This window comes from Drosophila nasuta, chromosome 3 (genome assembly GCF_023558535.2).
Source record: "Drosophila nasuta strain 15112-1781.00 chromosome 3, ASM2355853v1, whole genome shotgun sequence".
In the NCBI taxonomy this organism is placed as follows: domain Eukaryota; kingdom Metazoa; phylum Arthropoda; class Insecta; order Diptera; family Drosophilidae; genus Drosophila; species Drosophila nasuta.
Window position 1 is genome coordinate 13,975,289 of NC_083457.1, and position 13,307 is coordinate 13,988,595.

The 13,307-nt window shown below is 35.0% G+C and overlaps 1 protein-coding gene across 1 annotated transcript in view; it reads left to right on the forward strand.

The window, feature by feature from the left end:
- Window positions 1–13,307, forward strand: part of LOC132790813 (A disintegrin and metalloproteinase with thrombospondin motifs like) — a 58,016-nt gene that overhangs the window by 6,742 nt on the left and 37,967 nt on the right. Inside the window, 2 exon segments of the mRNA XM_060799518.1 lie at window positions 3,862–3,974; window positions 10,898–11,353. Of these exon segments, the coding sequence (XP_060655501.1) occupies window positions 3,903–3,974; window positions 10,898–11,353 (528 nt within the window). The 5' untranslated portion in view covers window positions 3,862–3,902.

Sequence of the window (13,307 nt, forward strand, 5' to 3'; positions counted from 1 at the left end):
TTAGAACTATTTTTGTTATCAGGGTGTTGATAAGTTCGTCTTTAATATTTTCTCACTTCATTTCTGCTTTTCTGCATTTCGATTTCCTTATCTCTTTTTTGCTACTCAAAGTTGACATTCATCTGCGGATTGCTTTGAATCCGAATTCGTCATAATTTGACACCTTGATGAATTAATTCCGTTTTGATGATGTTTGCTTGTTGGTTTTTTTTCTTCAGTCTATTGTTTTGGCTTCGTTCGGGTGAAAGTCTTGCCCAAGGTTATCCACAAATTTATGTGAGTGCTGCTGCTGCTGCTGCTGCTTTTGCCCGTTTAGCTGACTTTGCTGGCTTTGAACTTACATTTGTTTGAGGGCCAATTAAAGCCGCACAAGCCATTTGCCCTTAAGGCGAAGCTTAGTGAACTTGACGCTGACTTAGACAACTTCAGAAATAAAAACGATGACAAAGTGAAACGAACATGCTTGTAACAAATATGCAAATCGTTTGTGGAATAATTCTCTTTAAGTGCCTTGTGACAATTTCAAGTGAATTTTTACACGCTTCACGCTGATTTCGAGTTTCGTTAAGAAGATGAGATACCATCATCTATCTAAATTATTAAAACTAACTGCACTTTTATTAATAGTTCAAATGTTACAAATCTATTTTAATTAATAGCTTTTGGCTAGCAAGTTCGTTGCCTAAGTCTTTCGATTGGTTTCCTTTTTCTTTTTGGCGCTGTTTTATCGTGTCCAAGTTGATTAATTACAACTGCACGTTGCTATTAACCCTCGAGTGACCCACTAATGTCTTCATTCCTAACAAGGTTTCGCCAATGGGTCTGAATTCATGCAAACCCCACCTAAAGCCTCCCAACCAAAATCTCTGTAGACGAGTGAAAACCCATTCAATCTCAACACATTTAACGTTAAATTCACGCCCTCCCCAAAAGCCGAACGTGTTTTGCTTTTCCTTCTGAACACAACAGAAATCGTAGCAAAACTCTGTCAATAATTTACAATTAAACGTTTTTGGGAAAATTTCACCTTCAGGGCACATTTTGGCGCATTGCTAGCGGGAGAGATTGTTGCACAGAAATAGATTTCTCCCGGGCAACGTTGCAGTTGTGGATTACGCCCACCAAAGTGCGCATATGTGCGGCATAATTTTGATTTGTTTATTGTTTGTGTGCTCTACTAATACTGCCTGGAATGCAATTGTGATTCGCGGCTTGAATATATCATATTAAGTCTTACGAATCTATGACAAGGAAGCATATTCTATAATTTGTGCACCTTTTTTTGTGAGTTTTGTCAATTAAATTAATGACTTCATAGAATAGCTTCAAATAAATCAACTAAACTGGTGTATTATTTAAAAAAATAAATAAGAAAATCTAATTTTGAGAGTAGATTAAAATCATTAGTTCAAACCTCTGTGGTTCTAATTAGAATACAATAAATATATATTTATATTCAATCTTTAATTTTTATTTTATGACCATTAACATGCCATTAATTTGGTAAGAGTACTTCAATTAAAGGACTATTTATAAATTGAAGAGTGAAATTTGTTGTTTTTATTGTATTTATTCATAAAATTTCTAATATATATTTAAATTCAATTAACTCAGTAATAAAGTTTATCCACAAACTCGCTTGCATCCGCTTTCTTAGAATATATGAATTGCACTTGTTGATTGATTTATGAAAACTGATTCTTACTTTGTTCCTTTTAACTTTTATTTTTAGTGAACTAATGAACTCCGTAGAATTTGCTGTTTGAGCTTTGTGTTGATGTTTAATAAGTTGATAAAATTAATGTTGGTGAAGAATTTTATATATTGCTGTGCTCTTTGAAATAGCAGTGCCTACAAGGTGCCAGTGATTAACTAACAAAAAGGAATATGCAGAATAACCATTATATAATTCTATTTCTGTCACACTGCTATTTTAATAAAAACATAATGTTAGAAAATATTGTAAAAATGTATGATATAATACCGGTACTTCAATTCTCGTTGCAAATACTACTGCCTTAAATTATAAGACAAATCTTAAAGTTTTGTTTGTCTCTCGTAGCAGAATGGGAAAACGAAAAAACAAAAGAAATAAAGTGTGAAGAATGTAGAAGGCAAGATTTAGTAGTTTAACCGACGTTCATCTTATTCGCAATGCTTGCTGCAATATGCCACGTAAAAATAAAATAAACTTTCGTTATTGTGTTTTGGGTTTTTTATAGCATATTGCAACATTTGCGTGTCCATTTACCCTAAAAATTGATATGCCAAAAAATGCCACTGCATGTTGCACGTGCCCTTCTTCCCCCCTCTAACCCGATGTGACTGTCGGGCGCAGCAGCAATCAGAGAGACAAATGTCATGCAATTCGTTGTAAGAGTTGAAATTGCAAAATGCAATAGCAGCTGTCGCTGTTGCTGTTGCAGTTTTCTTACTGTTTGTTGTTTTTGGTTTTGTTGCTGGGCAGTTTTGTTTGTTTTCAGTTGGTTTGTCAAAGGTCTGTGTCCATGTCGATGTCGATGTGGATGTGGATGCTGCCGCCTCTTTGCCACGCATCGCTGCATCATTATTGACAATTAGCCGCATTCGATGGCATTTACGCCCGGACGGATGTACAACAAACAGCTCTTCATTGCTGTTGCTGTTGCTGCTTCTGCTGTTGTTGTTATTATTGTTGTTTTGGCTTGTTGTTGTTGCAGCTGCCTGTAACTTCTTGGCCTTACGCAACAATTAATTACAGCCAACGGGCCAGAAAAGTAGGTTTTGTACAATAAAATACTAATTATTAATCGCACAAGCAGCAACAACAATACTGAAGTTGCAACAGTTTCTGACTGGCCAGAGGATGCGACTGTAAACTTGGCTTACTGTCTACTGGGCAAAAAGCCCATTTAGGCGTGACCAAGTCGGGGGAGGGAGGAGATCGAAGTGATGGGCAGAAGCATAAGCAACTGCCATTAAGGAGCTGGCGTTTTGTATGCAATTTACACCATAAAGAATATAAAAAATAATGTGAATTAAAATGTTACATTGCGTATATAATAATTAGTTTTGCATTCATTACTATTTATTAAATTAATAAAGAATATACAAAATAATGTTAATTAAAGTGTTACAATGCGTATTAAATAATTAGTTTTGCATTCATTATTATTTATTAAATAATTTTTGTATCAGCATTAAATTATTCACTTTTGATTTGGCAAGAATATGATTTTCATATTACGAGTTACTTATTTTACCATTTTTTAATGGAATTTGCATTTATTTTATTTATGAAAGTGTGTAATATATTATATTTCTTTCATATTTATTTAACAAATTAGTTAAAGGTTGTTTTTTACTTTTTTTTACCATAAACTCACCTTTAATTTGGCAAGAGTTTATTTTGTTGTAATTAAATAAATATTTATTTATTGAAGAGTGCAATTTTGTTGTTGTTTTTCGTATTTTTTAACAATTTTGATTAGGTTTTTTTACCATTTGATTTCACATTTATTTCTTTATAAATTTAAATAATATTTATTGAGTAGAGAATGAAATATGATTTTTCATTATATTATTTATTTAACAAATTAGTTAAAGGTCGTTATTTGTATGTAATTATTTATTTTGTTAACTGTAATGGTGATTTTTTCACTTTATTAATTTTATAATTTCATTAATGTCGCTAAACTTATACAATTCAATTCAATTTGATTTTAATTTTATTGTAATTAGTTAGTGAAAGCTTGTTTCATATTTGTTTTTTTATATTATCAACAATTATAATATTTCTTTAACTTAAATTATTTATTTTTATATCACTTTTGTTGATTTTCATATTTATTGATTTTGTATTTTTATTTGATTTCTTTGCAGTTTTAGTTTCGTTAAGATCAAATACTCATAGACAATAAACAATGTTCTCAATACTGGGCCCAATCACAATCACGCTCCTATTGGCCAGCACAATATGCCAGGCACTGCCAGATGTAAGTAAACAATATCAATAACAATATCATATCGTAATTTCAGCCCTGTCCGTTAATCACGTTTTTCGGTTTTTCGGTTTAACTCGAATAACTCATCAATCAATTCAATGCAATAAAAACCCATTTTGAGGGGCAACTGTGGATAAGACAATGACAGTTAACGGTTATATTTGACAACAACAACGGCAATGACAACAACAATGACCGCCAAGAAGTCAATTTCATTGTCATTTGCATTGTGCGTAATTGGCATTTAAATACATTTTTTTGTATATTAATTAAATTACAAAACTATTTCAAGTGAGCAAAAGAGACACGATGGAATCGGTCTCTGACATCAACTCAGTTGCTTTATGTCTCCCTCTCTCAATGCTGTCTCTCACCCTCTCTCACCCACACTTGCAAGCGACATATGGCATTGTTAAGAAAACGAGTACTCATAAATACAGTTGAGTGTACTCGCAACACTCATTGAAAACTAAACGCACGCTCAGCTTTTGTCTCAAAGAAAAAGCTGCGCCAACGAATTATGGCCAAGGTCGAACGTAAAAAGTTCTTGTAATTATTTCAAGCAACGACTTTTGATTGCTTTTCTTGTTATATTACTCCCTCTCTATTGTTCATACTTTTCCAGACATATCTATGATTTAATGCAACCAATATACAGACATCGAAAGAGGGCTTGGCAGCAATAATTCTTTTATTTACGCGCTTAGATCACTTGAAGCAATCATTTTTTTATGGTTTACCAAGAAATTCCGGTGTCAAATTACAGTAACATCGGCGTCACTTGAAACAAGTTTCAGCCACAAATTAAATCGAGTTTCAAAATAAACAAAAATTAAGAAAGAAACATGTTTGACCAACGGCACAGTGCCAAATCAAATTGTACTCAGAACAAGTCTCAAATAAATATTATTCTCACATTAAAAATAGCTAATTTTGGCTGTTGAATGAAGTACATGTGTTTTTGATTGATTTATTTGATTAATTACGAGTATTTCTAAAAATATAGCAAAAATATCGCACAACTAGTCTTCATAAATCAATTTTTTCTGCAAACCGTAGTCAAATATAATTTTAGAAGTTAATATCTCAATTACTTCCTTGACACTTCCATATAAGACAGACAATTTGTTCAGTTTGTTTTGCATTCATTTTTGGCTATTAACTGAGATGCTGTTGCCGGTTGCATAACTCCAGTATCCGATTGCGAGTTTAGCTGCAATTAAAGTTGACTTTTTTTTGTCGCTGCGTAAAAACAAACTATGACGAGGCCCTTCAAATTGCAGCCAAGCATAAAAATGATGGAAGCCAACAACAACAACAACAAGGCAAAGAAAAACGTGAAACTGGCTACAGAATATGCAAGAATCGATTCGTTATAGCTTGCATGACTCAGCCAATTGCATTTGTGGTCTAGTTATATTTTATGTGCTGTCAAAAATATGAATTCGCCTTCCTCTTGCTCTTCCTCTTCCTATGCCAATTCCTTTAGCCAGGAATATCAGTTGCAGTTGCTGCAGCGATTGAGACTGCAACTCTGGCTGGCCAAATGAATTAAGCCTTTTAATTGTGAAATCAAGAACATTTAGCGTTTGAAAATTTGTGTGGCACGATTCGTTGTGCTTGTTGTTGCAACAACAGTAGTTACCAATGCTGCTTGTTGCTGTTGCTGTTACTCTTGTTGTTGCTGCTTGTTGTGTTGTTGTTTGCCTTTGTCAATGGCTGCTGTGACTGCTTGTCACGCTTGACTTTTATCTTTGGGTCTCATTCGAGCTTGGGTCACGTTCCCCTCTGACTCTAAGTGAGAGTGTATGAGTGTGTGTGTGGGTCTTTTTGTTGTGTGAGGGCGGGTGAGTAAGAGCTTAAAGATAACTATTACAAAAGAATGAGGGATTATGGATCAATATATCTGGCGATTGAGTAAACATTCCAGAAATGCAGTTGAGAGTTCAGAAGCAAGAAGATTAAGAAGTAGAAAAGCTGCAGTCGAGTGTGAGCAAAACAAAGTGAATGAATTTTATCGTAATGAAGTACATTCAAGATATACCATAGACTGAAAATATACCAGATTGTCAACCTAAGCATAAAATATTAAAATTTACTAAAAGTTATTTTTTGTCTCAAGATCTAACTTTGAATTCAAGATGCCATAGATAGAAAAACAACAGATTGCCAAACAAACCAAATAATAAATAATAATAGTAATAGTAAATACCGAATTGTTTTGCTTTTATTGAGAACAGATAGTAGCTCTCATTCGAGCATACTCGAGTACAGCTTTTTTATTTGTTTGCTATTTAAAACAAGTATACTACAATATTTTCAAGCTTTGCTAGATTGTTGCCAATCGGCAAGTATTTAAGGCATTGATAAACGAAGCAAGATTTAACAAGATTCAATTAGACACAAAACTACAACTTTATATAATTCGGATAGTGTCTACACCCTGAACTTTTCACACTTTGTTAATTTTGTTCATAAACATACATATGTATATGCAAAAAAAAAGTGTGCAATAAACACAGAAAGAAGAAATAAAAAAACCTAACAGCAATAATGAAATTTGGCGCCAGCAGAAGCATTTGCTAATTTCCGGCGCTTGTCTGACAAGGTCAACACACCCCAACAGAAAAAGCCCACAAAAAAGTAAATACACAAAAAAAAAACACACACACACACAGACGGAGACGGAGTTGTTATGTTATTAGTTGAAGTGAACATAATTTCTTTGTATGGTTTGGTAAGCAAAAGGTCGAGTGACACTCTTCCGAGCATTCGTATCGAGAGGCGTTGATTTTGATGTTGACTTTGACCGGGCTAGAAAATTGCACAACGCACACGACAACCGACAACCAACAACCAACAGCCGACAATACACCATGAGACATAAGCTAGCTAGAGAGATAAGTGTGTGTAGTATGCCATAAACAGAGTATTGGCCTCCCCGTTGCCAATTTGAAGCACACTTTTTGCGCTAATATGGCGGCTACACCTTTTACTTTAACTTTGCTCGTTGATGGCTGCTTGCTGCTGGCTGTTGGCCACATTGTTGTTGCTACTTTGTTTATACTTGTTGTCGATGTTGTTGCTGTCGCTGTCGCTGTTTGCTACTCTTGTTGTTGCTGCACTTAAATAGTCGCAATCAGAGTCGCAGACGTACTCACTATGCCGGTTATATCGGGCGTATGAGTAATCAGACAATTTCAGTAATTGCGCGCACAAAACAGCAGCAGCAGCAGCGACAACAGCAGCAACAACCGGACAACCAGCAGCAGCTAGCTGCAAACAACAACATCAGTCTTAGCCTCACACAAATTACAAACACAAATTTCACAATATCCGTCATTGCACCCCGTCGAAAATTAAAGCGCGCGCCGCACCGGACAAATCGCCAACAGTCGCAGCTGTCGCAGTCGCAGTCAAAGTCGCTGTGAGCCATCGATGAATGATTAGCTGGGGATTCAGTTCACTGGTTCAACGCAAGTTGTACAGCTAAATGTTACTGGTTTTTTATTTGATGGTCTTTCAGAACATTGCCAAATCGGCTTTTGAAGCTTCTTAGGAGGCGCTTTCAAAACAGCAGACTAAGAGAATCATTTATTAAACTAGATTCTTAGAATTATGGATGCAATAATAATAAAATCCACAGTAAGAAAAACAACAAAGTTTCAATAAATAATTTAAAACAACAATATAAATACATAATAGTTGATAATAAATAAGTATCATTTAACTACATTGATTATCATAATGATGAATACAATATTATGAAAGGTAATAGAACTAAAGTAAATCTAAACTAAATCTTATAACAGAAATAAAGTTTTTTAATTGAACGAACCTTTTATTATAAAGGTAGAGAAGTAGAAATAAGAGTATTCGCCAATTAGGTATTTTCTATCTAAACAGTTTAAGAAACATAGTATGAAATTTGTATAGAAAAGAATTATAGCAAAAGCCTTAAAGATGATAACCATCATTATAGAGTAACAAAGAGAATAAAGTAGTTTATTCTTTACATTATTCATTGCCTTGGTTCACTTGTTCAATTGTTCGCCCAACTCTGTATTTTCCATCCCTGAATTTACAGCTTAATCGCTGCCGCTAATCTTGTTCATCAACTGGCGAGACTTTGCATAATTTGTTGTTGATTCCCATTAATTGCAATTAATTGGCAGCAAGGGCTCTCGACAGCAAATAGATCTAGATCTCTAAATATATGCTTAACAGACCCCAAGTGTTGATTGGTGTTTGGTGTTTTGGGTGTGGCCCGCATTCGAGATTTGCATATTGCAATTTACTGCAGGTGCAATCAGCTTTCCAAATGTTTCAACTGCAGCCAGAAAGCCCTAAGCAGACACACTCATAGATTCACACACACACACACACACTCACACGCTCTTAACGAGTACTCATCGCTCACTCAATTTACACTCAGAGCAGTGAGAGGAAACTTGGCGCAACGCGTCATCAGTTTCACTTTCAATGGGGCAAAAGTTGCTCAATCTGCAGAGCAAGCCGGGACAGAGTCGATCCCCATGAGATCTGCTGCTGTCTGTGTCTGTGTCTGTGTCTGTCTGTGTTGCTCCTCGCGTGGTCAAAACACGTTTCAAATGAAAGTAAAAACTCTTTGGCATTGTCTGCGTCTGCTGGTTTTCTTCTTCGTTGAGCTCTTTGCCCGTTTATTCACCTGTCATCGTCGCATTCGACTCATTTTGTAGCAACTCATTTGCGGCGCCTGCCTCATTTCGCCGGCCGTTGCTTGCATTTCAATTAAAAAAGAATTATCACGCTAACTGTTATACAAGACACACACGCATACACACTAAAATACAACAAGCGTAACTACAACAAAAAAAAAGCGACAACAAATATTTTCCATGCTCTGGCAGACCTCATGTTGTTTACCTTGTCATCTTCTGGCTCTTGCTTGTTACTCTTGTTGCTGTTGTTGTTGCTGTTACTGTTGTGGCTGCTGCTCTTGTTGTCGTCATTTGCTGTACAATTTTGAGTCATTCCGATGCGGCGAGCCATTTATGGTGCCTCGAAATTCAAGAAATTTGCCTAAATTGCCAGTCAGCAGCAGCAGCAGCCAGATTTCATATTTATCTTGCGCGCCTGATACTTTCAGCGAGTTCGTTGTCTAAGTCTTTTGTTTTTACCCGACTGTGTGTTTGTTAAAGGAAATTCTAGTTTGTCTGAATTTGACCCTGTAACAAATTTTTTTGTGAATTGTCGATTTGTTGCTGTTGTTGTTCGGAATGCATGCGATAAATAACGCTAGCAACCGATATTCAGCTAGACGGAAATGCGAGCGTAGATTAAGAAGCAGCTGAAAAAAAATCAAATTAAAGATGGAAATCGCACAACCGCAAAAATGTTGATAAATCGAAATAGGAACTGCAACTTTTGCAACATATTCACCAAATAATTATGGAGCGCAACTAAATGGAAGTTTTAAAACGCATATAATTTGTTATTGCGCTCAACCGGAAATTCTGCACAGGCAACAAAAAAGTCTAAGTGCTTTTTGCAATCAAAGTAAAACTTGTTTTCCCGAAGCACTTAAATTTAACTGCAATGGATATTAACACATAATAAGAATTTGATAACGAGAATTAGTGTAAAAAGCAATTGACATACAAAATGATTTTAAATGTGAAACGAAGTATTGACTTAATTGCTGGTTATAGCTTAGAATCACAATATTATTAAGAATTTGATAAAAAGCAATTGACATACAAAACAGTTTTAAATATGATTCGAAGTTTCATTACGAATTTGATAACAATAATTAGTGTAACAAGTAATTAAGCGACAAAATCATTTTAAACATGAAATTAAGTAAGTGCTAGATCTTAGAATCATAATATTATTAAGAATTTGATAAAAAGATCTAATGTGAAAAGCAATTGCCATAGAGATTAGTTTTAAATGTGAATCGAAGCAATTAAATTGCAAAATAATTTTTAGCATGAAGTGAAGTATTGGCTTAATTGCTATCTATATCTTATAATCTCAAAATTATTTAGAATTTGACAAAAAAGAACAAATTAAAATATTCACAATTATTAGTTATTTTCTTCTGCAAAAAAATCGTAAACGTAAGGCGAAGTATTGACATATTAATTGCTGCTATAGCTTAGAATCATTAAAAGTTAAGGATTTGATAAAACGAATTAATGTAAACTTGAAACAAAGTGTTGAACTAGAATCATATGACTTAATATGGAGAAATAATATATTACTCTTATAAAATTTGATTAGTAAAGCCAAGTACATCCATTGTTGGCGAATTGAGCAACATCGTAATTGTGTATTAATTAATTTGGTATTAACAAACGAATAAAATATTAATTAAAATACACAAGTATTGAGGATAGCAGCAGCTCTGCTCTCAATTCAAGTTGCGAGTATAGTAGTATACTTGTACACGCATCGACCGATGATAAGAGTGTGTTTTCCAATTTTAAGAAACACGCAAACAATTTGAACCGCATTAGTTTTTTTTTTCTATTTTTTTTGGATTTCTTCAGGCCTCATAGAAATCCAAACAGCATGCGACGCTCTGACCCTGACCCACTTGCTGAAGATACTACATACAGCAACAACAAATTACTCGCGAGGTTTGCCGACTGCCGACTGCTGAGCTGAGCTCTGCTGAGTCGTTAATCTCTAGATCACTTGAGTGCCCGTGCAAACAAAAACCATATAAAAGTACGCGTATGAACCGTATAAACACTTGTGCTGTTCATGAATTATTGATAATTTTTGTTTACTCTTTACTCTTTTTTTTTGCGCGCGCGCTTACAATTAATTGTTTAACAATTGCTACAATTTGTTGGCTGCCCAGCGGCAGAAAACTCTTTGCGTTATTTACACAAAACTCACGCCAAGTCTTTCTTTCTTCTCTTTAGCTGCACAAACAAATGTCACCCGAGCAACTGCATTCGGTATTCCATGTGGACACACACGATGCCGTGCCAGAGTATGAGTTGGTGCAACTGCTGCATCACACGCCTCAGGCTGGACTGCAGCGCCGACGACGCAGCATCGGTGAATCGTTGTCGGTGGCAACTTCGCCGCAGCCGCCGCATCATGTGAAAAAGGATCTAAGCAAAAATTCGTACTACAGTGAACTGAAGCAAAAGGCAGCAGCCGGAGGAGGTGGAAATAATTTGCTGGGTGCCGACATCAGCGACATTAAAGCGCACAACGTGTCGTTCAGCGCCTTTGGTCGCCACATGAATCTCACGTTGCGTGCCACACAGGGACTGTTCAAGGGAGCGCCGCATGAGCTGCGCATGTGGTCGGTGGGCAGCGAGCCGAATGCAACACATGGCCTGGACATGCAGGAGATACTCAACGAGGAGGTAAGTCGTCGTCTGATATCTGAGTTTGAATCTTAAATTATACTTTTGACTTTATCAGATTCGAATACAAAAACCAATTGACTACTATTTGTATTGGGCACGTTTCGTTGTCGTTGACGTTGCCGTTGCCATTTGATTGGTTTCTTTAACGCTGCACTTTCATTCATTGTGTTACATCATAATTTGTAACTTAGTTTTTTATTTCGTTGTTCGTTTTTTGTTTCTTTTGATTTGTTTATTTGTATTTCGTTTCGTCTTCCGCTTACTCGCACTTTGTTTGTTATCAGCATTCGCTTTAGTTGCGCTTCGTTTGCCACTCTCTTGTCTGCCAGCTACTTTACTCTTTTTTGTTTGGAGTTTTTCTATGCATTTGCTGTATCTAATCAAAATTAATTGGCCGTATGATAAAGAGATTAGACTGCTGCAGACTATGTCGTTTTTAATTTTTTGTCCGGCGGGAACTACTGTAGAGCTAATGTTTAATTACATTGCTTGTTATGTAATTAGCTGCCAAAAAATAAATAAAAATGTGTAGAAAATCCAATTTTAAAGTCAAGGACGTGCGGAAATCGGCTTATATAAATCGGACAGCCAGATAAGTTGTTGACACTAAAGTGACAATTGATTGTTTCTAATAGCAAGCGACATTATAGGTTGCTAGCAGGTGGAACGTAATTAACAGTATTAAAATAGCCGCAACGGTGTAGAAGTCAAGTTTTGAATAACTTAGCACAAATTAGTGGACAATCTTAAGAAGTTATTTTGAAAAATTTATAATATTTATCATAAAATGAAATTTTACATAAATATGAATAATATTAAAATACCCGCAATGAGTTTTCAATGCTTTAAATGAGCTGTGAAGAGGTAACGTTATAAATACCGAAATGTTAGTTGACAGTCTCGTGCAGATATCTTAAATATTATTATTATTATTATTAAAGTACGCGCAACGGTTTTCTATGATTTCAATTAGCTGTAAAGAAATTAAGCTTTGAATAACTTCAAGAAATGTTTATAAACAGTCTCTCTGAGTTATTTTTAATATTATTTAACATTTAAATATTTATCCATGTGGATTGATTATATGAATTTCATAGACGTTATGTCGTTTGTTTGATTAGCCAGCACGTCTTGCTTCTTCGTGTCCTCATTACAAAGTCATCCTCGCTCTTCTCGGTAACGATGCGTCACGTTGGCACATTCCCACATTAATATTATTGAAATTTTCGGTTTTGAATGTTTTGAAAGAGCTGTAAAGAAATAATTATTAAAACTTAATAGATAGCGTTTCAGAGTTATTTTATACATCATTAATTAGCTGATATTATAGATTCGCATTTTCTTTCATCTCCTTCGTTGTTGCATTTAAATACCATGACAAATTTATTGGCATTTGTAGTCATCGTTAATTGCACATGTTTTAATACTTACAAATTCGCAATAAAAGCTTAATTAGCAGAGTAATTAAATACGAAAATACATTTCTGATATTTTGATGCAAATTTTCCATCATATAAAGTAGTTCAATGATTTTTGTATTGCTTGTTTCTATCACTCTTAATTCTTACTTGTCTTTTTCCATTTCAATTCATCTTTCACATGCTTTGACATGGTAAAAAGCAATTTAATTTCACATAAAACCCACACAGAAAGCACTTTTCGTGTCTTTGTCTGAATATATTGCCATGAACGTGAACGCGAACGTGACTTATTTCAATTATAAGTGCTCACTTTCTTTTGCCTCTCTGCTACTGTTGACTCCGAATACACATGAAGTTCATGCCCATATATAAATATATATTGATATATATTTAAATTCATTTGGCAAATTTTGGGCGTGATCGCAGCGCAAGTGCAAGTGAATTTTTATTGTTATTACGAGTATTATGAGAGTCTTTCTATCTCTCTCTTCACCTCGTTTTTATTTTGTGTCTCATGATGCCAGAGGTTT